Source organism: Trichechus manatus, unplaced genomic scaffold, assembly GCF_000243295.1.
Source record: "Trichechus manatus latirostris isolate Lorelei unplaced genomic scaffold, TriManLat1.0 scaffold00009, whole genome shotgun sequence".
NCBI lineage: Eukaryota > Metazoa > Chordata > Mammalia > Sirenia > Trichechidae > Trichechus > Trichechus manatus.
In genome coordinates this window covers 16,422,402-16,447,422 of record NW_004443945.1, presented here as the reverse complement: position 1 = coordinate 16,447,422, position 25,021 = coordinate 16,422,402, and the positions used below count along the sequence as shown (strand labels likewise).

The window sequence follows — 25,021 nt, the reverse complement described above, 5'->3', positions numbered from 1 at the left end:
TACCACCGTTTTTAAAAAAATAGACAAAAATATTCAAGGATGTTTCATAATTTCTCAAAAATTGCCTGTCTGATTTTAATTGATTCTGCCTACCACCCTGCTGACCACCTAAAGAAGTCTGTCATCAGAGATTCTCCTTGTGGCCAGGAACACCTTCTAGAGTCAAATGTCCTTTCCCAGCCTGCAGAGTATTGAATCCTAAATGTCTGTGGTTGCAGGATGCCAGGTACCCAAGGCCTATTAGGCAATAAAACAAGAGGCCTGGGGTTACTGCCGTACTGCCACAGGCCCTCTTGCTCCCCATCCTCTCCCCAACAGCACAGTGCCCTGTGGGGACAAAATGGGATTGGGTACTCACAGACTCTTCTTCGGGAAGCCACTTTGCCAGCAGAGCCCTTTGAAACAATGATTGTCAGATCCTGCCAAAAGATTTTCTTAATGTCAAGAGCAAGATTTGGCTTCAGACCATAGGTAATCTGATAGACTGCCTTTAGCCAGAAATCATCAGATTTCCAATTTTATTTCATTAAAATCTAAGAATTAACCCTAGGCAGAATGTGAGAAGGTTAAATTTGCATTTCCTTAGAAACACACACGCACACAGAGCCTCATTTAACAGTTTTGTCTTTTTTTTTTTTTTTAAAGAGACAATGAATGCCTTAGGAAAGTCTGTGCATCATGCAAAATATTTCCATTTGTCTGAACTACAGTAAGCCTATTGTTTTGTTCCACAGGTATATTACAACACGGATGATGAACGAGAAGGGTAAGATGCTCTTTCATTTAAACACCTAAAGTTAGTTCATGCCAGTAGAAACGGCTCTTTGGGCACTAGGTTATCTGGAACAGGGAGTGGGACCTTCCACTCAGCTCACAGCTCAGAGCTGAGAAAAGTTTGATTCTGGGGACTCTAGGAGGGAGGCTGGAGGATACCATTCTCCTCCATGTCTCTCTTTTGCCCCTTTTTCCTTCCTATGATCTGCCTTTGAATCAGAACTTCAAACCAGTTTGAATTGGTTCAGTCATGGCCAACGAAGCGAAATCAGAACAGACCCAAATTTTTAAAATTTGGGTGAAGTGGAACGATAAGCAGAATAGGAAAAATTATGAGTTGAAGCTCTGGAATGGGAGTCTTGGAAGAGGCATAGTGAGCCCTTTCAGGAGGCTCATGTGTGTGATTGATTATTGCCAGAACTGTGGAGAGCAACACACATTCAAAGCAATGTGTTGGCTGCCATTTTTGAGCCGCGCACTACTGTTTCTGACTTTGCTGGTCAAGAGATTTGGTTGCTATGCAACATGCATGCTGCCCTTGTTTTCTAATAGGGTGATTAAGTTTCTAGCAGGGCTTTGACCTGTAATGTTTCCATTCCACTGTCGTTCCGCTTTACTCATATTTTAAAAATTTGCATTAATTTAGGTTTCACTTTGTTGGCTGTGACTGATCCAGGCAGAATTAATTTGAAGCCCTGCTTTGAATAACTAGTTATTTTTCTGGGTGACTCATCTCTTCCACCCATTGCTTTACCAGGAATCCAGTTACTGAAATCTTTCTAAATCCATACCCACCCATTGTTTGGTTCCAACACAAGATCAAGCTGAACTTGAGGGAAGAGCCAAGGAGACAAACTGCCCCATGCCCATTACCACCTGGGCCACATGCACATAACTCTGGAAGCCATGACTCTGGGAAGTGGGCTGGGGGGTCAGTGGTGAGGCTGGTTTGAATGGGAGCTGGGAAAGTTGGGGACCTTTTCACTGTCCTCCAGGATTTTGGGTAAGAGAGAGCTTACATGGGGCCACTGAAGACTCCCTTTGTCTTCCACATCCAGTCTCCATATAGCAGCAATGGGAAATGTTTTCCATCTTTGCACAGGATACACACCCGGCTGAGTATGGTCCTGTAATTTTTCAGGGGTAGCCAAATTTTCAAAGTACTTTCTATTCATTAACTTATTTATATACTCACATAATTTTAGAGCCAAAAAGGGACCTTCCAGGTCATTTAGTTGAACTTCTCTTCTAGGCAATGTGGCACCTATACTGCATCCTTGGCAAATGGTTAGCTATCTTCTATTTGAATATGCCCAGTGATGAGGAGCTCACTGCATGTCAGATAGCTCATCACACTATTGAATAACTCCAGCTCTTAGAAAGTTATTTTTTCGGGGCTGATGTCTACCTTTTTTTTTTAACTTCTGTCCGTCAGCTGTAGTTCTGCTCTCTAGATAAGTCTCATCCTTCCCCTGTCATTCGAAATCCCTTCCTCCCTGCAACTGTTTTTGGTAAAACATAGTTTTAATAACTCTCAACATCTTTATTCCCTTTTAGGGGATACCACCAAGTTTGTTTATAGTCCTCTTAAAATTGGCACTCAGAAATAAACATGTGTTGTAAACAAATATATTGGGGTCATTTCTTTTTACAGCCTGGGTGCTATTATTCTGTTAAAGCAATCTAGAACTACATTCATGTTTCAATATCTGTGTTACACTCTTGGTTTGCATTACATTTGTAGTTAACTAAAATCTTCAGATTTTTTTTTTCAAACTGCAGGCAAACCAGGGCTTCCTATTTTTATGTAATTGATATATTTCCTTGTAAAACATTTCACAGATGCTACATGAACTAGATGGAGCAGATATCACTGAACTTATTTCCTAGAGCAGGGGTTGGCAAACTGCAGCCCAAGGGCCAAATCAGACCCACCACCTGTTTTTGTACAGTCCGCAAGCTAAGAATGGTTTTTACATTTTTAACTGTTTGAAATAATTCAAAAGAAGGACAGTATTGCATGACATGTGAAATTATGTGAAATTCAAATGTCCGTAAATAAAGTTGTATTGGAACACAGCTACGTTCATCCATTTACGTAGTTTCTATGGCTGTTTTCACGCTACAATAGCAGAGTTGAGTACTTCCAACAGAGACCACATGGCCTGAAAAGTCTAATATATTTATTATCTGGCCCATTAAAGAAAAAGTTTGCCATCCTCCTGCCCTGGAGGAAAGAGAATCTCAAAGGAGTCAAATGATTCCATGGTTGGTTAGGGCAGAACTTGTGTAGGGCCCAGATGCTCTTACTACCTGACCTCCAGTTTTTACCTGCTTGAGTTCTAAATTTTCTAAACATCTAATCAGATAGTTCATTTATCTTGGCACATAGATAATGTATTTTCAGTGGCTGGAACGAACAGAAATGATTAGTGTTATCAATTCTAATCTGTTACTCACATATTTGACAAGGGTGTGGCGTCATGGAAAGAACATTGACCCTGAGCTCGGGAAGCCCAAGTTCTACTCCTGGGCTCCTGTTGCCCAGTGTGAAGCCTCAGGTAAGCTCCTTGACCTCTAGGCTTCTGTTTCCTCAATTTTAAAATGAAGATTTTCTATCAGATGATCTCTAAGCCCCCATTTAGCACTAACATTCTATTATTATGGTATGAAAACTTACTAGTATGAGTGAGAAGTGTCTGAGACTCTTGAATGCACCTTGGTGTACAGAGTTTTCTTGTAAATCCACGTAGGTCTAAACTGCCCTTCCATGCAAGCTGGCTACATTTAGGTGGCCAATTAACCTACTTGTACCTCCTTGGGCTTGGCCTCACTATTAAGAATCTCCTTGTGTTATGGCATAACAAATCCTGAGGTCTGAGGCCCAAGGCCCAAGTCTCTTACTCTAATTCATCTTCCAATACAAATACAGTTGAGCACTAGGGGAGGCCTTAGAGCCTCCATGTTGATACATTGTAGGTACTCAGCTATTGTTATATGTAAAAGTAATAATTAACATTCACTGGACACTTTGACCTAGGCTCTGTACTAAGTGTTTTGTGTGCATTATCTCATTGAAATCTTCCAAATTCCCCACTGGGAAGATGACTTTATTACCTCCATTTTATAATCAGGAAGCAGAGGCTTAAAGAGATTTAGAAAGTTGTCCAAAGTTACACAGCTGGTTAGAGATAGAGGCAGGATTTGAACCTGGGTCTAGCTGTACTCCTCATCACCTGCTTTTAGCCACTGTGCCCTGTCACCTAACCCTTTAAATTAGTGGTGTAAAAGAGTGTCTTAGTCATCTAGTGCTGCTATAACAGAAATACCACAAGTGGATGGCTTTAACAAAGAAAAGCTTATTCTCTCACAGTCCAATAGGCTAGAAGTCCGAATTCAGGGCACCGGCTCCGGGGAAAGGCTTTCTCTCTCTGTCATCTCTGGAGAAAGGTCCTTGTCATCAGTCTTCCCTTTTTCTGGGAGCTTCTCAGTGCAGGAACCTCAGGTCCAAAGGATGTGCTTTGCTCCCGGCACTGCTTTCTTGGTGGTATAAGGTCCCCACTCTCTGCTGATTTCCCTTTCCTTTTATCTCTTGTAAGATAAAAGGTGGTGCAGGCCATACTCCAAGGAAACTCCTTTCACATTGGATCAGGGATGTGACCTTAGTAAGGGTGTAACAATCTCACCCTAATCCTCTTTAACATAAAATTACAATCACAGAATGGAGGACAACTACACAATGCTAGGAATCATGGCCTAACCAAGTTGACACATATTTTGGGGGGACACAGTTCAATCCATGACAAGGAGGTATCAGAGACAGGTCTTCACTGAGATAATTTTCTGACCTTTACAAAGGCACACCCTTGTTCATCCCTTGGAGTGTGGGACTCAGACTGTGACGAGCCCAGATGATTGTATGTGGCAGAGGGGATAAGACATGAGGCTGCCAAATGTGTTCACCTGTTGTCCAGCCCCTAGGAGTGCCAATGTTATTGGCATTTGCACTAGCTCCAACAGGACTTCTCTCTGGCTAGGTTCTTCCTGTCTGGCATAATCATATTGGCATTAAAGCATCTAAATGGAGTGCTTTGGAGCATCATTCATACAGCAACCGGTTGGAGGAGAGAGCCTGGTCGAGGCACACAAGAGCCCCTCTCCACAATGCAGGAGTCAGAGTGGTAGTCAGACCAGGGCTTTGAACCAGTTCTGCCTGGTTTATTTATGGCTGACAAAGCTAAACCCGAATGGACCCGAATTTTTAAAATGTGGGTGAAGTGGAAAGATAAGTGGAAGGGGAAAAGTTACGGGTGAAGCTCTGCTAGAAACTTAATCTCTCTCAGAAAACAAGGGCAGCATGCGCACTGCATAGCAACCAAATCTCTTGACTGGCAGTCAGAAACAGCAGTGCCCCACTCAAAGATGGTGGCCGACTGCAATGCTTTGAGTGTATGTCGATCTCCACGGTCCTGTCAATAATCCAGTGTCATGCATCAGGCTCCTGAAAGGGTTCACTATGCTTCTTCTGAGTCCCCTCCAGGGCTTCAACCTGTCATTTTCCCCATTCCACTTATCATTCTGCTTCACCTAAATTTAAAAAATTTGGGTCTGTTCCGATTTCACTTCGTCAGCCATGACTGAATGAGTTTGAACTGGTTTGAAGCCCTGCATCAGGCAGAGACTAGTTCACAAATAGGAGAGCTTTTGTATTTGAGGTGCCAGCAGACTGGCATGCGATTAATTAATAGGGAAACTAGAGAAAAATTAAGATGAGGTTGAACTGGGGAACAATAATCAGCTAAATTCCTAAAGTGAACAGAAAAGGAAATGCTGGTTTGTTCCTGCCTCCTTGTCTAATGATAAAGTAAGAGGGCAGGGTGATTTCTGTTGCTGAGTTTGGGGATTGACAGACCCCATTCAGTTTCACTGACTTTTCTCTCCATTTCCCATCTCATAGGCAGAGGGTACCACAGGTACAGAGACATTTGAACAGCAGTTCTCAACAGCAGTTCTCCCGCTGCACATTGGAATCACCTGGGGAGTTAAAAAGTACTCATACACAAGACCTACCCACAGGAATTTGGATTTTGTTGGTGTGGGTGCAGCTCAGGCACAAGGATTTTTTTTTTTTTTTAAGCCTCCAGGTCATTCAAAAGCACAGCAAAGTTTGAGAACCACTGCACTAGGGCCAGTCAGACATGGATTTGAATCTGGCCCTTACCTTATAAGCTCTGTAACTTAACCTTTCAGAGCCAATTTCCTCATCAAAACATAGCAGAATATGAATGCTTACCTGCTGAAGTTTTATAAGCATTAATATTGGAAGGTCCTGACCCATGTGAAGTGATTAAAAAATCATAGGTATTGTTAATACTAAGGTTCCTTTTGAGGCTCGGAAAAAAAATAATACTTAATTGGGAAATGGAAGAGAGGAGAAGGAGATGGAGAATAAGGGAAAGAATAAACTAAATAGAAAGAATTTCTGGTGGCGTGTGGGCCCTTAACCTGGGATTCATGGATTAGGAAGAGGGGAAAGCTTTAAAACCCTGGAAATAATATGCAAGTTGATGTGTAAATGTCATGCATGGTGAGAAATTCTATTTCCATTATTTCTGAAGGTCTGGTTTTGTTCCACATCTGACCTCTCATTCCTGGGAAACTCCTGTGCCTTGATCCTCTGTCCACACTGGTCACCACTGAGGTGCCCCCTCTTCCAGCCTGCAGCAAGTTCCCTTCAAGTCTAGCAGCTCAATGGCTTCCACACTGCACTTGAGGCAGGAGAATCTTTGGTGAAACTAGGCGTCCCTGTGTGTGGAGGACCATCATTTCCCTCCAAGGTCCTACTGTTGCCATGGGATGCTGCTTGGGCCCATCAGAACTTCCAAAATCCAAACCTATTGCTGTTGAGTCAATTCCAATTCCTAGTGACCCTAAAGAACAGAATAGAACATCCCCGTAGGGTTTCCAAGGCTGTAAATCTTTATGGAAGCAAACTGCTACATCTTTCTCTCAGGGAGCAGCTGGTGGGTTTGAACCACCGACTTTTCAGTTAACAGCTGAGTACTTAACCACTGTACCACCAGAGCTCCTTCCTCAAACCTTAGGCCTTCCAAAATTCCTCTTCTCACCTTGCTTCTTCTCAAGGGCACATCTATCTCCCTTGGAGCCATTTTGAGTAATCTCTTCAAGGAGGAGTCTTTATAAAACTCAAGCCAGAAGAAAGCAAAAGTTTCAAAGGCCACCTCTATAGGTTAGCTTCCATGCCAGCTCAGAGAGTCCACTCCCAGAATGACTTCACTCATCAGGCTCTGTGCATCTCAGCAGAGGGCCCTGCCTTTACTAGTGCAGGGGGGAGGGCCCTGTAGATGCCACCAGACCCAATCATGAACTGGTTTACAGTGTTGCTGATGGAAAACAGACAGGTTTGGTTGTTCCTCTTCAGTGGAAGTAAATACTTTTAGAATTCAATGCCCTTTGGGAAAGTTAGGTTATTAACTAATCACAGTGAGCGCATTTAATTAAAACGACATTACACCTAAAAAAGTCATCACCCTGCATCCATCAGGAATCTTTATGGGGTTAAAAAATAAAATTCTTTAGAATTCTGCACTATTTCTTTCTCTCTCTCTCTTTTTTTTGTTTGCCTTTATAATGTGTATTTATTAGGAATACTATTAGCTGCAAATAACAAAACAGAAACAAATATCAATGTTTAGACAAATATAGGGTTGTTTTTCCCAAAACAAGAGTCTTGAAGCAGATGACTTCTGAGGGACGGTTGAGTGATTCAGCATGTTTCTTGGCATTTCCTTCATTTTCAAAAAAGTTTTCATAGATCCACATAGAAGAAAACGCACTATTTCTCTTAAAGGATCAACTTTCTAGAGAACCAAGTGCTTTTCTTTGATAAGGTTCTCAGGGATGCCAAGAACATCATGAAACATAGGGTGTGGTGGGGTATGTTTTACAAATATGCATGATATGTTTACAAATATACTAATATGGCTAAAAATGTAGGAAAATCCCCCTAAAGCTTTTAGACCAGCTTGAATAAGTAAACCTTCATGGATATAGCCAAAAGAGTCAATGATCTATTGATTCGTATTTTGTTAATTATAACAAATTATGCATATATTTAAGGAACCACATATTTTATAATTTAGAAATATCTGTCACATTTTATGAAACACTTCTTCACAATTCATCTTTGACCTGAGTGTCTTTCTCATCAAAAAATCACTTTTTGCATCATCGCACAGTTTAACAGGGCAATTCTTCACTACCATTAAAATTGTTTGAAATACAGCACTTGTCAAATCCGTATATATAAAGTTGCCCTTGAAAATTTTATCCCAAGCCACAAATACTGATTTTCATAATGTTATAGAAAAATAATCTCATAAGTAATTGCCACAATGTTGTCTCCTTTTTGAAAATTATGTTTTTAATTAAACTTTAATTTTGAGATGATTGTAGATTCACATGCAGTTGTAAGACAGTCCCTTGTTTTGATTGATTGATTCTTATTTTTTACTGTTAGATATTGCATTTAAAAATCCACCCAGGAATTCACAAATCTGCATCACATATGCAAGGGAGGTTTTAAAAAATATTTAAAGAAATGAAAAGCATTTTCAGCATCCCTCAGTTACAGGTTTTCACCCGTTTCTTATATTAATACCAATTTTTCTTGCCATGTCGCACACGGGGAGATTTAAACTCAAGACTCTTAATAACTGAGATTTACCACCTTTTGGAAATTTAACCTACCATATTTTTATGCAGATAATGTGCGCCTTCTACATTTGTTTGCCAACCACTCCCTTCCCCTGCGAGGTATTTTTGTAAGCATGCTATGCTAATTTTTTTTATAGCAACATGTAAGTAAAAAAATTGGCATTGTGGCACTTACAAAAATACCTCACTGGGGGGAGGAAGTGGTTGGCAAACATAGTGTGTGTTATTTGCATAAAAATTAGTTATATTTACCCTTTCTGTTGTTCTTTATTCCTTCCTCTATTTCTCTGTTTCTCTTTGGGATCCTTTTCCTGCTGCCTGTTTAGTGTTTATTTTGTTGTGGAACTACTTACAAAGAATTCTCTCAGGTTGTTTGTTACTTTTTGTAAATATCTTTATTTTACAATCACTTTTGTAGGATATTTTTGGCAGATATAAAATTCAAAGTTGGCAGTTCTTTTCTTTCCATTATGGTTTCCATCATTTCTGTTCAGAAGGCAGCCATCAATTTTATTCTTGCTCCTTTTTATGTAATGTTTCTTTTTTTCCTCTGGCTGCTCTTAAAATTTTCTCTTTCTCTTAGGTTTTCAGAATTTTTGATATGATGTTCCTACACATAGTTTTCTTTATTATTATTTTTTTCATGCTTGGCATTTTATAGCACTTCTTGAATCTGTGGGTTTATGTCTTTCATCAGTTTTGGAACAGTCTCAGCTCTTACCTCTTCAAGAATTGTTTCTTTCCTGTTTCCTTCCTCCACTTCTTTGAGACTCTAATTAAGTGTATTTTAGAACTTTTTGTGTCTCTTATGTCTCTTAAGTTCTTTTTTATATTTTTATCCTCTTCACTTGCTATGCTTCAGCCTGGATATTTTCTCCTGACCTAACCTTCAAATTCAAATTCTACCTACCCAACTTTCAAATCCTTTCTTCTGCTGAGTCCAGTCTACTGTTGAACTCAGCTGTTGTTTTCCTCATTTCAAGTATTGCATTTTTTAATTGTAGAGATTACATTGAATTGGTTTATTTTTAATAAATTCTAGCTCTATGTGTCCTTTCATTTATTTTCTTGAACATATTAATCACAATTATTTTGAAGTTTGTATTTGATAATAAAGTAACTGTGTTATAACTGTGTTATCTGTCGGTCTGTTCCTATTGTCTATCTTTTTCCCCTTGGTCATGTTTATTGGTATGTCTGATAAATATTGATTGGATAGTGAACATTGTACATAAAAAAATATGGAGGCTCTGGATGACCATATTTTTCTCCTGGGTAGGACTATATTTTTCCTATCCTCTAGTGTGCAGCCTGAGTGTGTAGAGATCACCATAATCAAGTCAGAGACAGAACTGACCCAAGACAGGATTGCAGATTTTATCAGCTTTAGACCACCTTTGGTTCATCCTACTTGCTAGGATGTATCTCTGAAGGACTTACTGCTGGCCGTCTTCTTTGGTGAGTCCTGAAGTCTAATTTTTGTCTCCTAAACACGGTGAGACTGTCAAATCCTCCTTTCTGATTTTCAAGGTCTTTCTGCTTTACTTCTTAGGCTCTTGACCTGTGCAGCTTAAGAACTTGGCAGCACCGTTAAAAGAAAACTACGCAGTGTCTGGCTCACTTCTCTGTGTCTCTACTCTAAAGTTTGGCCATAAGCCCTATGTGCCTTCACAACCCCAAGTTCCAATTTTTGTTTCTTTTATATACATATATACAGTTTTTCAAGATGTTCTTGACTTGAAGCTGCTACATCTTAGCTGGGAGTCATGGCCTAGCCAAGCTGACACACGTTTTTGGAGGACACAATTCAATCCCTAACAATTCACTCAGCTGTAGCTCTTAACTACTATGCAACCAGGGTTTCCTACACTTAAATAGTGCTTACAATATATAGGGTAACTTTCTGAGTGCTTTTATGTTAATTCACTGAATTCTCCAAACAACCCCATTTTAAAAATAAGGAGACTGAGACCCAAGGAGGTTAGGCAAGTTACCAAAGTTCCCATAACTAGTCAATTATAAAGCAGGGATTTAAACCAAGATAGTAGAGGTTTGCATGTTGCTAGGATGCTAAACAAGTTTCAGCAGAGCTTCCAGACTAAGACAGACTAGGAAGAAAAACCAAACAAACCAAGCCTCTTGCTGTCAAGTTGATTTGGACTCATAGTGACCCTGTAGGACAGAATAGGATTGCCCCATAGGGTTTCCAAGGCTGTAGGGTCGCTATGAGTCAGAGTCAACTCAACAGCAATGCGTTTGGTTTTTGGTTTAATCTTTTATAGAAGAAGACTGCCACATCTTTCTCACATGGAGAAGCTGATGGATTTGAACCAGTGACCTTTTGGTTAGCAGCTGAGTGCTTAACCACCGTGCCACTAGGAAGAAAGCCTCTCAATCTACTTCTAAAAAATCAGTTAATGAAAACCCTATGGATCACAACACTCTGATCCCATCATGAATGGAGCCGCCATGAGTCAAGGGCAACTCAGTGGCAGCTAACAACAATACTGTGGCCTTAGATTTCGTGTCTTAACAATTTGCTTAACTGCCTCTCTGGCAAAGCTTTGTATGCCTGGTTCCAGAAATACCCAAAGATAAAAAAAATTCCCAAAATCTGCACCTACTCTCTTGAGAGTTTGAAAAATAGTAAGACTCAATTCAGGGGCTTTTTTCTTCATCAATGACTTCTATTCAATGACAGGCTATTCTTCCCATTTCTCTTTCTCTTGAACAGTCCTCCCCTTCCTCAAACAGCTTGAGAATAGACAGGGACTTTGGAAGTTAATAAAGAATTGTCTAGATTGGCCAAGTTGGGGACATACAGGGGCTGTTAACACCCAAGGCTTCCAGAAAAGGGCATGGAAACCCTCTGCCTAGAGAAGGAAAGGCCTGGCCAGCTCAGGCCTTGGTCTCTGGCACTTGTACCACTAAAGTCTCATCTGCTCCAACTAAAGGAGAGGTAGAACAGCAGGGAATCAGGACAGCCTCTCAGGAGAGAACAGCAAGCAGGCCTATGCCACTTCTAGAGTTCCCCCTGGAAGGGAAGGGGGCTAGCAAGAGATGGGCAGAGCACCAAGGCCTCAGCAACATGAAAGGTGCTGATGTGACTTGGAGATCACAGGTACTATGACTCACTCCTGCCACCCCCTAACCCTGATCATCAGAGCAGAAAAGGGGAGCTGTTGCAGGACGGACTGGGTAAAATGCAGAAGTCTCACCTTTATGGATCCAGAGTCAGCAATGAGAAGTATGTCTTAGGTCCATGTGTAAAAAGGTATTGGTGTGTGTGTTCTGCCTCAGACAGGGATGACTTGGGACCTGCAAGGGGGAAGAAGGAGGTTGGTGAGTGGATCTAGTTGTGGAGAACCAGGGATGGTATAAGCAAAGGAAAATGACAGGGCTGACACATGCACATGTTACATGCTTTACTTACCAATTTCTGCTCATTTTTTCTAGCAGCAGTGTCCTTGTCAAACGGATGTTCAGGCCAATGGAAGAGGAGTTTGGTCCAGCACCTTCTAAACAGATGAAAGAAGAAGGGATGAAGCGAGGTAACTCTACTCGGGACACTCCCCTGGCATTGCTGAAGTTATAGCTTCCCATCATGAATGGCTAGGGAGTTTCACCAAGACGAGCACGCAGCCCAGCCCAAGCCCCTGTGGTTCAGTGCTGGCCCCATTCCTAGGTGGCAGCGGTTTCATTCATGTCTTAGTTACCTAGTGCTGCTATAACAGAAATACCACAAGTAGACGGTTTTAACCAACAAATTTATTTTTTCACAGTCTAGGAGCCTAGAAGTCGGAATTCAGGGCTCCAGCTCCAGGCGAAGGCTTTCTCTTTCTGTTGGTTCTGGGGGGGGGGGGTCCTTGTCATCAATCTTTCCCTGGTCTAGTTGCTTCTCAGTGCAGGGACTCTGAGTCCAAAGGACGCACTCTACTCCCAGCGCTTCTTTCTTGGTGGTACAGAGTTCCTAGCCTCTCTGCTCCCTTCTCTCTTTTATATCTCAAAAGAGATTGACTCAAGATACAACCTAATCCTGTAGATTGTGTCCTGCCTCATTGACATAACTGCCTCTAATCCTGCCTCGTTAACATCATAGAGATTAGGATTTACAACACATAGGATAATTCCATCAGATCACAGAATGGAGGACAACCACACAATACTGGGAATCATGGCCTAGCCAAGTTGACACAAATTTTAGGGGGACACAATTCAATCCATAACAATTCACTCCTGCATTCATTCACATATTCATTCAACAAATATTTATTGACCACTTGCTCTATGTCAGGCACTTTTATTTAAAAAAAAAAAAAAATTTTTTTTATTGTACTTTAGATGGAGGTTTACAGAACAAACTAGTTTCTGAATAAACAATTAGTACACATATTGTTTTATGACATTGGTTAACAACCCCACGACATGTCATCAATCTCTCTTCTTGTCCTTGGCTTCCTTATTACCAGCTTTCCTGTCCCCTCCTTTCTTCTAGTGCTTGCCCCTGGGCTGGTGTGTCCCTTTAGTCTTGTTTTGTTTTATGAGCCTGTCTAATCTTTGGCTGAAGGGTGAAACTCCGGAGTGACTTCATTACTGAGCTATAAGGGTGTCTGGGGGCCGTACTCTCCAGGTTTCTCCAGTCTCGTCAGGCACTTTTCTAAGCCCTGAGAATAGAGCAGTGAGAAAGACAGATGAAAATCCCTTTTCCTATGAGGCTTATACTGTAGTAAGAGAGCTGGATTATAAGCAAGATAATTAAATGAAAGGTATAGTAGGTATAGCAGGGAATGTGGATAAAAAAGGGTGTATGTGTATTGGGAGCGGAGGGAAGGTTTCACTGAGATGTTATGAAAATGAAAATGTGAAGAAAGTGATGAAGTAAACTATGCAGGCATCAAGGATAAAAGCATTCTAGGCAGAGCAAACAGCAAGTGCAAAGGCCTCGAGAGGCACAAGTGTCTGGCATGTTTGAGGAATGCCAAGGGAATGGAGCCAGGTGAGGCAGGGACAATGTGGTGGGTGATGAGACCAGAGAGGAAGGAATGAGGAAGCAGTTGCTAGGACCTTGTGGGTCTACTGAGGTCTTTGGTTTGTACTCTCCATGTTATAGGGAGGCAGTGGGGTGTTGTGAACAGTGGAACAGTAGGATCTGACTTAATTAATGTGATCACTAGAACTGCTCTATTGAGAAGAGACCAGAGTGGGCAGAGGTGGGAGCAGGGAGGATAGCAGGAGGCTAGTACAGTAAGCCAGGACATAGAAGATGATGGTTTAAACTCCACAGTAGCAGTGGAGATGGTGAGAAGAGGCCAGGTTCTGAGTATATGGTGAAGTGGAACCAATAGCATTTGCTGGCAGAGCAGACAGGAGGTGAGAGAAAAGGCTGCATCAAGGCAACTCCTAGGTTTTTGGCCTGAATTACTATCAACTAAGATGGGAAAAAATGAGAGGGAGGAGTTTTTGTGGGGGTAAGGTCAAAAATTCAGTTTTGGACACTTGAGGTTTGAGATGTCTGTATCAAGTAGGCTGTGAGACATTCTGATTTGAGTTGAGGAAGGAAGTCTATGCTGGAATATAAACATGGGTGTTCTTGGCATGGAGATGATATTTCAAGCCACGAGACCGGATAAGATCACTAAGGATGGAATGTAGAGAGGAGAAGAGGACTAAGGGCTGAGCCCGGGCCCTCCAGTGTTAAGAGGTCAGTATTGAAGGAAGAACCGGCAAAGCAGACAGAATAGGAACAAGTAAGGTAGGAGGCAAACCAAGAGAGGGTGGTGTCTTGGAAGCCAAGTGGGGAAAGTGGATCAAGGAGGAGGGAGGGGTCAACTGTGTGAAATGCTGCTGCTAGTTCAAGGAAGATGAGGATGGGACAATGTGGAATCAAGAGGGAACTTCACAAAAGCTGTGTGGTGGAATGGCAGGGATGAGAGCCTGACAAGAAAGGGTTTAAGAGAGAATGGGAGCAGAGAAATTAGAAACTCAGAGTATAAAGAACTATTATAATAGAAACAATAATTAACATTCATTAAGTGCTAAGAGCCAATCACACAGTGATATTTTATAAGTGTTATCATTTAATTTTCACAACAACTCTTTAATTATGCCCACTTCACAGCTGAGGAGCCCGAGGCATGGGAATTATGTAATGTGTCCGAGGCCATATCAATATCAACCAGTAGCCCTTGGCCAAGGTCACTCACTCTTGCTGGATCTCAGTCTTAAAATTCGTAAAATACTCACACTAAATTAGACCCCTCTCATCTTGAAAATTCTATGATTGTCGGCTCCTGCACAGCATCTGACTAGCTGCTTATTTATATCTCCTAAGAGGAGGCTGTGTGGCCTCAGAAATGAAGCCCATTGGCCCTGGAACACAATTAACTGGGTTTAAATGTCAGCCCTTCTTTGTAACTGGTTGTTGAATTTAAATAAGTTATTTAACACCGCTAAGCCTTAGTTTTTAGCTCTAAAATTGGGATAGCATCCCATCTGCTTTGTTCTTTCCAGACTTTCAAGGTTAAAGACAACTTTACTTGTTCCCTTTGTAGTGTGATGGTATTGGAGATCAGAGGCATGTGCACACTGGGAACCAAACCAAAACAAAACTCATTGCCGTTCAGTTGATTCCAACTCATAGCGACCCTATAGCGGCATTTTGAGAAGGATCAAGTAGACTTGCTCAGCCAGAGCCCAGTTTGAAGGAACGTCATTCAGCTCAGTCTTTCTAATGGAGCAGTGACTTCAGAGAGAAGTGCTGCCTCTCAGCATTATCCTTCCCTCTTAACAACACAGGGAAGTGAAAGGAGAGAGAGAGAGAGAGGTATTATAGCAGTACCAATTAGGGTAATAAGTTCCAGAATTCACAGAGAACCAGCACAGTCATCTGATGAGGTCTGGCCCTTCCCACTTAGGGAGAAATGATTTCCTGCCTCCGCTCCAGCCCCTCAAATGCCCAGTTTCAACATCTGCCACTTGGTTCATCCCTCTGAACATGATTTGAGGGCATGAGCCCATTGCCACCATCTAGTTCTGACTAAAGACAACCAGGGAGGTGTAGTCTATCCTTCCTTGGAATGTTTATTGTTGTGTGTTGCTGAGTCGATTATGACTCATAGTGACCTTATAGGACGGAGTAGAACTGCCCTACAGGGTTTCCTGTAATCTTTACGGAAGCAGGTCACCAGGTCTTTTCTCCCATGGAGCCACTGGTGGGTTTGAACCACTGACCTTTCAGTTGGCAGTCAAGTGCTTAACCACTGTGCTAACAGGGCTTCTTTCTGGATTGTTTAGGACCCTTAATTATTTGATGAAGGTCATAGTCCCCAGAGAAAGGCACAAGAAGTCAGTACTATCTGTTACTTTTACTCGGATATTTCTCTTAGGGACAAACTCTCTCTTGCTTTATAAACAGCAAAGGCAGAGAAATGCCTGACCTTGTAGTTGCTGTTAGGTGCCATTGAGTTTGTTCCGACTCATAGTGACCCTATGTACAACAGAACGAAATGCTGCCTGGTCCTGTGCTATCCTCACAATCGTTGCTATGTTTGAACCCATTGTTGCAGCCACTGTGTCATTCCATCTCATTGAAGGTCTTCCTCTTTTTTGCTGACACTCTACTTTACCAAGCATGGTGTCTTTCTCGCTCCTGATAACGTGTCCAAAGTACGTCAGATGAAGTCTTGCCATTCTTACTTCTAAGGAGCATTCTGGCTGTACTTCTTCCAAGACAGATTTGTTCGTTCTTCTGACAGTCCGTGGTACAGTCAGTATTCTTCGCCAACACCATAATTCAAAGGCATCAATTCTTCTTTGGTCTTCCTTATTCATTCCAGCTTTCACATGTATATGAGATGATTGAAAAAACCATGGCTTGGGTCAGGCGTACCTTAATCTTTAAAGTGACACCTTTGTTTTTAACACTTTAAAGAGGTCTTTTGCAGCAGATTTGCCCAATGCAATGCATCTCTTGATTTCTTGACTGCTGCTTCCATGGGGGTTGATTGTGGATCCAAGTAAAATGAAATCCTTGACAACTTCAATCTTTTCTCCTTTTATCATGATGTTGCTTGTTAGTCCAGTTGTGAGGATTTTTGTTTTCTTTATGTTGAGGTATAATCCATACTGAAGTCTTTGATCTTTATCAGTAAGTGCTTCAAGTCCTCTTGACCCTGTAGAGCCCTCTCCTATGAGAGGGTCTCTTCATTCCTCTACTGTTTAAGCTGGAGAAAGTCTAGGAGCCTACTTCCATTTCTGCATTAGTCAGAGACTCACAGACTCAGAGATTCTTGGATCTGGAAGGGTCCTTGGAATACGTGCGAGGCGGGCTGCAGGAGAGTCACCCAGGGAATCTGTAAACAATATTGATCCCCAGCCATCTCCATCTCCTAGAGTCTGATTTAGTAGAACCAGAATGGAACCCAGCAAGCTGTATTTTCTAAAAGGTTGACTCTGCTGCCAGCAGGTTTGGGAAACACTGATTTAATCCAATAGTCTTTGTGGTATAAACAGGGCTTCAGACTGGCCCTGCTGAGAATTTGCATTCTAACAAGTTCCCAGGCAATGCTAATGCTGCTGGTTAGGGACTAACTCTGAGAACAACTTGTAGAACAGTGGTTCTCAAATTTTATTATACATAAGAATCACCTAGGGATCTTCTTAAAATGTAGATTCTGATTCAGTATATCTGGGGTGGAAATGCAAATTCTCAGCAGAGGTTTGAACCAGAACGAACTGGTTTGAAACCCTGGACATGAATAAAGACACTGAAGATCAGCCAGGCAAACGACTTCCCTTAGCCCTACTCTTGGGGCTTCATTATTAAAGGACACCTGGGAACTCCCAAGGGCTCATTACTGATACAAGTTTACAGTCGTCTTTGCTTTAAATCCTGTCCTCTAAACACCTTAAGTAAATGTTTGTTCCTTCTGGGTGCTGGTTCTTTCCTTTGGCAGAAATGTAGTGAATATACTGACTCATCCAGCAGTGACATATAAGGTTAAAAGAAACTCTTGCTGTGTATGTGACAATAACATTTCATAAGAACCAGCTATTCCATAGACATAATTACTCTTACACAAATGAATCTTAGTTTTCTATGACATCACCACTTGCTAATTTCCTCACAGTCAAAGGTCTTATTCCACTTCACTAAGGGTGTAAGAACTGGAGCTTGAGTGTGTCAATAGCTTGCCCAGAGCTTCAGTGCTACACAGGATCCACTGTCTTTTCACAGATTCAGAGGCCATTTCCGTGACATCCCACTGCAGCCAGCACAAGGGTTTTCAAGAGCATGGTTACACAGTTGTGGACTTTCAATGAGTCACATTATCATTTTAAACAAGCCTCTGCAGAGGAGAGGCTTGAGTTTTTTTTTATTGTTTGTTTGTTTTTGCTTTTGAGAAACTTTTTTTCCTTCAATTTGTTTTAATGGGATTTTTATAATGGTCGAGGGCATCCCCTCTGTAGTCTACCTCTGCCACCTAGAGGTGTGTGACCTTAGGAAGCTTACTTCATCCTTCTGCTCCTTAGATTCTTCATTTGTAAAATGGGGATAATAATAGTACCTACCTCATGGAAAGGAATTCTGGTGGCACAGTGGTTAAGTACTTGGCTGCTAACTGAAAGGTCAGTGGTTCGAACCCACCAGCTAGTCTGAGGGAGAAAAGACTTGGCAATCTGCTTCCGTAAAGATTATAGCCTGGGATCCCCTGTGGGGCAGTTCTACTCTGTTCTGTAGTATAGGGTCACTTTGAGATGGGATCGACTCAGTGGAAAACAATACCTCATGGTGTTGCTGTGAGTATTCAATGAGTTAATACATGTGAAACACTTAGCACAAGCATCTAGCATGTAGGAAGCACTCTATGTTCACTGTTATAAATATTATTTTGATTATTAGGCCTATATCTAGTGAAGTGATAGTATCATAATCATGAATAAGCAATCAGTATTTCAAAATGGAAAAAGCATAAATGCCTAGGTAGTGTTATTACATTAGCAATCATTTAAACTTTTAAAAGATTTTCTGACTTCGCAGACTCTCCATCAGATATTTGAATGCGTTATGAACTCCATTCCTGCATGTCTTCTATACGTTATACGTTGCAATGGGCAGAGTTACATGGATATCAAGGATCACACAAGCGAAAATAATTGTCACTCGCAGCCATATCTATTGCCCGGTGGCTAGTTCCAGGGCTAGGGGTTTTGCAAATTATTTTGAGATCTCAAAGCCAGCACAAAAATTGCCATTAGGAGATATATTGGGCTGTGGCTAAAAGCTAGGCTGTGGCCTTTGAGATATCTAAATCATAGAGACACATGGGGGCGCTGTAACCTACCAGCAATACGGAAAACTTTTTCTTAAGAGTGACTGTTTTCTCTGGAAAAGGACAGTGGGGTCGCCAAGCCCCTGCCTGATGCCCTGTCTCTCAGCTGACACTTGACAGCCAGGGGGAGTCCGGCTCAGTGACGGCCCCTGTTGTTCATTCGTTAGAAATTCTCCAGGCAGGAGCGTGATTGTACCAGTCACCCATGTCATTATTGTCTGCTGGTCTTGGCTTTGTAGCCCCTTCTCAGGGTGGCTCAGTTGGGAGTCACTGGGAGCTATCTCATGTTGCCATCTGCCTTCGGCTGTGCGATGTCTGTGATGTGTGATGGCTGCTATTGCTACAGTCGGCAAAGGACTTATTACCATTATGCCGCCAGAGACGCTGAGCTAATGAAAGCCACCTCTGGGCCAGCCACCGGGGGTGTGCCATCAACTCAGCATGTCCGGGGTGGGGCTGTCAGCAAGCCCAGCAGGAGAACGGTGGCACTGCCCTGCCTGGGTTTCTCCCACAACCTGTCAACATCAGCACAGTGCCACCTCCAACCCTTTCCAGCAGCTGCTGTTACAAGAAACAGCAGCTATACTATTTCAAAGACAACGATTTTAAAAGAAGAGATTTGTAAATCTAGTGGGAGTGGTACTTATTTTAATAGAACAAGGTTTGGGAGTTCCTGAGGGTCATCCTGCTGGAAATTACATTTTTCTATTGAGGGCCAGAGGAGGAAGCTATAGAATGTTCATCTGTAACAGCCACCAATTATTTTTTTATTTTTTAATTTTCATTAAAAAATTTCCCTCATCCTGTGGTCTAATTAGTTCCTATACAGCTCATACCGAGTTCTCCTATAATGCCCCATTAGGTCACTAGATCATTTTAGCTGAATGGAGGATATAAAATATTACTTCCAAAGAACGAAATTTGGAAATCTTTGAAGATATTCAATTAGTTCATTTAATTTGTATTCCATATTTGGTAAAGAGAATAAATGAAATTCTGTAATACTTTAGTTTTTTTTTTTTTTTTGGTAATATACACGCTGAACATTCAGCTGGCTGCAGAGAGAAAATGCAGGCAGAACCCATCTGCACCTCATAGACTTTGCCTTTGTAAAGCAAGCAGCTTTAACAAAATCCTTGGGGACTGGGGAGGAGAGGGAGAGGGAATGGGAGTTTGGGTGAGAGCTGACTTCCTTTCCCTCAGAAGTAGAGAAGGAGTTCCAGCTTCATTCTTCTGGTCAATGGTGACTGTAGCTCAGTTGGTATTTGATGGGAACCAGCCTCAGCATGAGGTTGGTTTGGTCCATGCTTTCTTCCTGTGGTGGCCAGGTGCATGGAGCTTCAGCCTTGGCCCTTTCCTCCCCGTGACTTAAGAAGCAGGAGTGACCTCACCGGGGGGGAGGGAGAGAGAAAGGCAGTTAGCACATTGGGACCAGAGGGTTGCGTCTGAATGGAGGATTCAAAATTCTTTTAGGGAGGACAACGGCAAGCAGAAGCAGCAGCCAGTAACCATTGCTCTGTGGGTCCCTATGGGAGTGTCTTAGCCTCTCTGAAGCTCAGTTTGCTTGTCTCTAATGGTAACTGTGGTCCCTACCATCTCTCACGTTCTGTAAATTCTCAAATTCAGAATGGTATCTTACAGAGAAATGACAGAATCCTCTATTTGCATAAACGTCTCAGGGCGTTAGAACCATGCCAGTTGGTTCATAATAGCACCCACAGATTGCGTACTGGGTGCTTATTGTGTGTCAGGGCCCTGGGCTAAGCATTTCACATGCACATAATTCCATTGCCCCCTCATAGCAACCCCATGACATAGGTATTATTATCCCTGTTTCATGGAGAAAATGAGGCTTGGAGAGGTTAAATAGGCCCCACAGCAGTAGCTGAAATGGGGTCATACCCAGGACTGTTGTACCCCAAATCCCTGCCTCTTTGTCCACCTGCCTCTGACGGGGCATCATCCCCTCCTGCTTCAGGCCTGTACACAGGCTAGTCATCTGCCTGAACTTTTTTCTACCCATCTTCTCTCTGCCCCCCTCCTGCTTGCATTGATGCCTACACCTTCTTCAAGGTAGAGGAGGAGCTTCTGACAAGGTCAGGCTACTGTAAGTACTCACTTGTGTTCTTTTCCTTCATAACCCTTATAACTGTGTGCTGGTTTCTCTATTGATTTGCGGAATGCCTTCCTCTCCAAGCGGACTGCAAAGTCCTTAAGGGCAGGACCCGTGTCTTAAGTCATTGCTGCAACCCCAGCTCCTAGCACATGGAGGGAGCCTGGTACATAGGGGCCCTGATGGATATTCAATAATATTTTTTGAAGCAACAGATGATTAAATGGAAGAAATAGGTTACAGAAAGAGATGTCATGAAGAGATCGTGTCCCCATCTTGAGAAATTTGTATGTGAATATGTGTCAAAGTGTCTTGTAGCCTATTAGGTGTTATGCAATTATCAACTTATTTCATCAAATCATCTCCTTACCAGTCCCTTGTCACATGTTGTGGGCACCTCAGGCACCCTTGGAGGATATTGTCTGAGCCGGGGTCTGGGGTCTGACGGTGGTGTCCGCTTCCAACACCTGTGTAAGAGGACACAGCGCCCTGTGGCAGCTGTGGGATTGTGTAGGCTCCTTCAGTCAGACAGCTTTCCCCCCTTCTTTCTCTTCCAGTGCTTCTGTATGTGAGGAAAGAGACCGACGATGTGTTCGACGCTTTGATGTTGAAATCTCCCACGGTGAAGGGCCTGATGGAAGCGGTAAGCGCTAAACCTCCAGATGCTGGTTTGTATTCTCCTTGGCTGGAATCCATTTATGAAAATGTACCCATCGAGATTGCGTCAGAATGAGCTTTATGAGGAACAAAAGAAAGAAAAAAAAGAAGCTGAGATTTGTGCAGACACTGGTTTCTATACCGTCGTGGTTTATTAGTATCTTAAGGAGAAGGGAAATTTGAACAACTGCCAAGTCCCTGCCAATTTAAGGCTAATCAGAGTGAGATGCCATGGAGGAAGGTTACCTTGTGAGTTTTCATTTGTCTCTTTGCGTGAAACCAAATTAGATATGTTAACTTCCAAATATAGACAGAACAAAAACAGTTAAGAAGGGTGTCACTAGCTGTGATAGTGTAATCCAAAAAAAAATAGGACCTCTTTTGGTTAAAAAAATATATACATATTGCAGAATTACAGTGATTTGAAGAAAGATTCTGAAGTCCCTCCCTCCTCAGTCCCTATCTAGTCTGGTATTAGCCAACCTGGGCTCAAGGAAAGTTATTTTACTAGCCCCTTTCCATCTGAATATGACTTTAATATTACTGCACTTTGAATGTGGTTCCTAACCAGCCCCTCTCCTTTTTTCTTTTTTTTTTTTTTTTTGGTCTTTTAGAAGATCTAGGTTTTTTTGAAGTGGTAGACACAGCAAGACATCTAGAGAGAGTTCAAATTCATGTCTTGGTCTGGAAAACTGCTGTGTTGGAATAGCATCTAGGGTTGGTGCTAAACATCAAAATGCACAGGAATGTTCCCAACGCAGAGTTTCTGCTACCCCATTGCCACCAAGTCCCGAGGCAGTTCTGAACAAGAGCATCAAGGACAACACTCTTAAGAAATATCATCTAGGACTTGATAATCTTTTCTGTTCTATAAGATTTTTCATTCGAATGGAGTTTGTTGCAACTGAACATGCCCCAAATGAAAGAAACAATAAAACAGAAATGAAAAATGAACCAACATGAACCAAAAAGCAGGATCTAGATCTCTTTAAATGAACCAGAATTTTTGGACCCTAAAATTATTTGAATGAATACTTATAAGCTAGAAAAGCTCATAAAAGATTCAGACCTCTCTGGGATCCTTTGGATAATTTCACAACCCCAGTTTGGCCTTTAAGGCCATATTATGGAAACTGACTTACCTGGGACAGTGGTGAATATGAAAATAAGCAGGGCAATTGTTTAAAATGCATATTCCCAGAGATCCCGATTCTGCAGAACAGGGGTGGGGGTGGGGGTGGGAGGATCAGGAATCTGTGTTTTTTAACAAGCTCCCCAGGGTATTCTGAGATCAGGTGGGTGTGAGAACCACCGATCTAGACCAGTTCCTAACGGATTCATTACCCTACAATCCTGCCTTTCTCTTTGGTGTCTTCTCTTTCCCCTCCATGACATCTGGCCAGTTCTAAAGTGTTCTGCAGGAGTTTACAGTCTGACCCACCTGTGATCTTGCTGGACCACAGTGGAGTTAAAACGTCACCCTCACTTACGCTCAGACAGCAGGCCAATGACCTCCGCCTACACTCCTTGCCCCAGGAGAGTCGAACTTTTCATCCGAAGCTCATTATACCTGCCTTGCTGAGGAAGTTGGAGCGAATAGCAATGCATAATATTATTTGGCCTTGTAAGCCATGGAGAGGTCAAGTTCCCTAGGCTAGCTCTGGTCAGATCCCAAGCAATTCTGATTTCATCTCTCCTTTATTAAGTCTCGGGGAAAAAAAGTTTTATTAAAACACTAACACTAAGTACTGTATTTTTATGCAAATAACGCATGTATTATATGTTGTCTTAGGCTAGGTTCTCTAGAAAAGCAAAACCAGCAAAGCATATAAATATATATATAGAGAGATTTATATCGAGGAAATGGCTCACGTGGTTGTAGAGGCTGGAATGTCCCAAGTCCTTGGGAGGGGCTGGAGGCTTCTCCTCATTCACGTAGGTGTAGGAGCTGGCAAACCTAAGATTGGTAGGCAAGACTTCAGGTAATCTGCTAGCTCAAGTCCCAAGAACTGGAGGTCAGACAAACAGGAGCCGGTTGCAGGATCCCGGTTGCAGGATCCAGAGTGAGCAAAAGCCAGCAAGCCTTGCCAGAAAGTCCACCTATATTGGATGCAGGCCACACCTCCAAGGAAACTCCCTTTCAACTGATTGGCTACTCACAGCAGATCCCATCATGGAGGTGATCACATCATCATATGATTGCCAAACTACATCATAACTGCCAAACCACTGAGACTCATGGCCCGGCCAAGTTGACACACAAATTTAACCATCACATACGTTTTTTGCCAGCCACGCAACCTCCTCATGCATTATCTTCCTAGGTGTGCTATGTATGTTATATGTGTGAGTGCGTTATTCACATGGGTGCATTATTTGCAAGAAATATGGTATGCCCTTGCTTCTTAAATTGTGTTGATGGGAAAAAAGGCAAGAGAGTCTCCTCAGAATCTTCAGATAATGCAACCTGGTGGTGAACTCCAAAGGAATGCCATTGGCAGCTCCTGCAGTTTGGGGGCAGCCACTAAGGACAACAGGTCCTATTTAAGTGAAGATTTGAACACACTGTGAAGTGAGAAGGCAGAATTGTGAAGAACCCAGGATCCTGCTCACTGTAGTTGTTTCCTAATTTTATATAGGACCTGGGTGGGGTGAGAAAAGGTATGGGTTCTCTGAGAACCGGAATTTCACTGGTGTATGACGTTGCTCCCACACTGACACTTACCAATAGGCACATGGGGAAACACTATAGCTTAGTGGGTCAGTATATGGGCTTTGGCCTCAGAAAACTTGTGTTCAAATCCTGACTCTGCAAGTTGCTTAACCTCTCTGAGCTCACGTTTCTCCATCCTTAAAATGGAAATAATAATAGTACCTAACTTCACAGGGTTGTTGTGAGGAATAATTGATACAATATAGACATACAACTCCTTGCATGGTTCCTGGTGTATATATTGTTGTTTACCGTCGAGGGGATTCAGACTCATAGTGATTATAGAACAGAATAAAACTGCCCCACAGGGTTTCCTAGGCTGTCATCTTTTACAGGAACAGATCACCAGGTCTTTTCTCCCACGGAGCAGCTGGTAGGTTTGAACCACTGACCTTTTGGTTAGCTGCTGAGTGCTTGACCATTGCACCACCAGGGCTCCTTGGTGTGTATATTAAGTACCCCATAAAGTTTAGTGTTTATTGATAAAATTATGTTCGTAGTAGGAATCAGATCTAAAGCGGACAGAGTGTGAAGACTTCTTCCTTCTTTCCTTAGATTCAGCTATCTCAAATATTTGACTTCCTACAGACATTGTCCAAAAGATGGAAAGTTATTTTGGCTTATGATTTCATGGTGTAAACATCCCATTAATTTGAAATTTCAGAGGCGGGGTGGAGCTGTGGAAATGGTACAGTA

The 25,021-nt window shown here is 42.2% G+C and overlaps 1 protein-coding gene across 1 annotated transcript in view; it reads left to right on the top strand.

Moving 5' to 3' along the window:
* Positions 1–25,021, top strand: part of GRHL2 (grainyhead like transcription factor 2) — a 111,793-nt gene that overhangs the window by 81,728 nt on the left and 5,044 nt on the right. Inside the window, exons 11-13 of the mRNA XM_012559693.2 lie at positions 735–766; positions 11,968–12,062; positions 21,513–21,598. Coding sequence (XP_012415147.1) covers positions 735–766; positions 11,968–12,062; positions 21,513–21,598 — 213 coding nt within the window. The remainder of the gene's footprint in view (positions 1–734; positions 767–11,967; positions 12,063–21,512; positions 21,599–25,021) is intronic.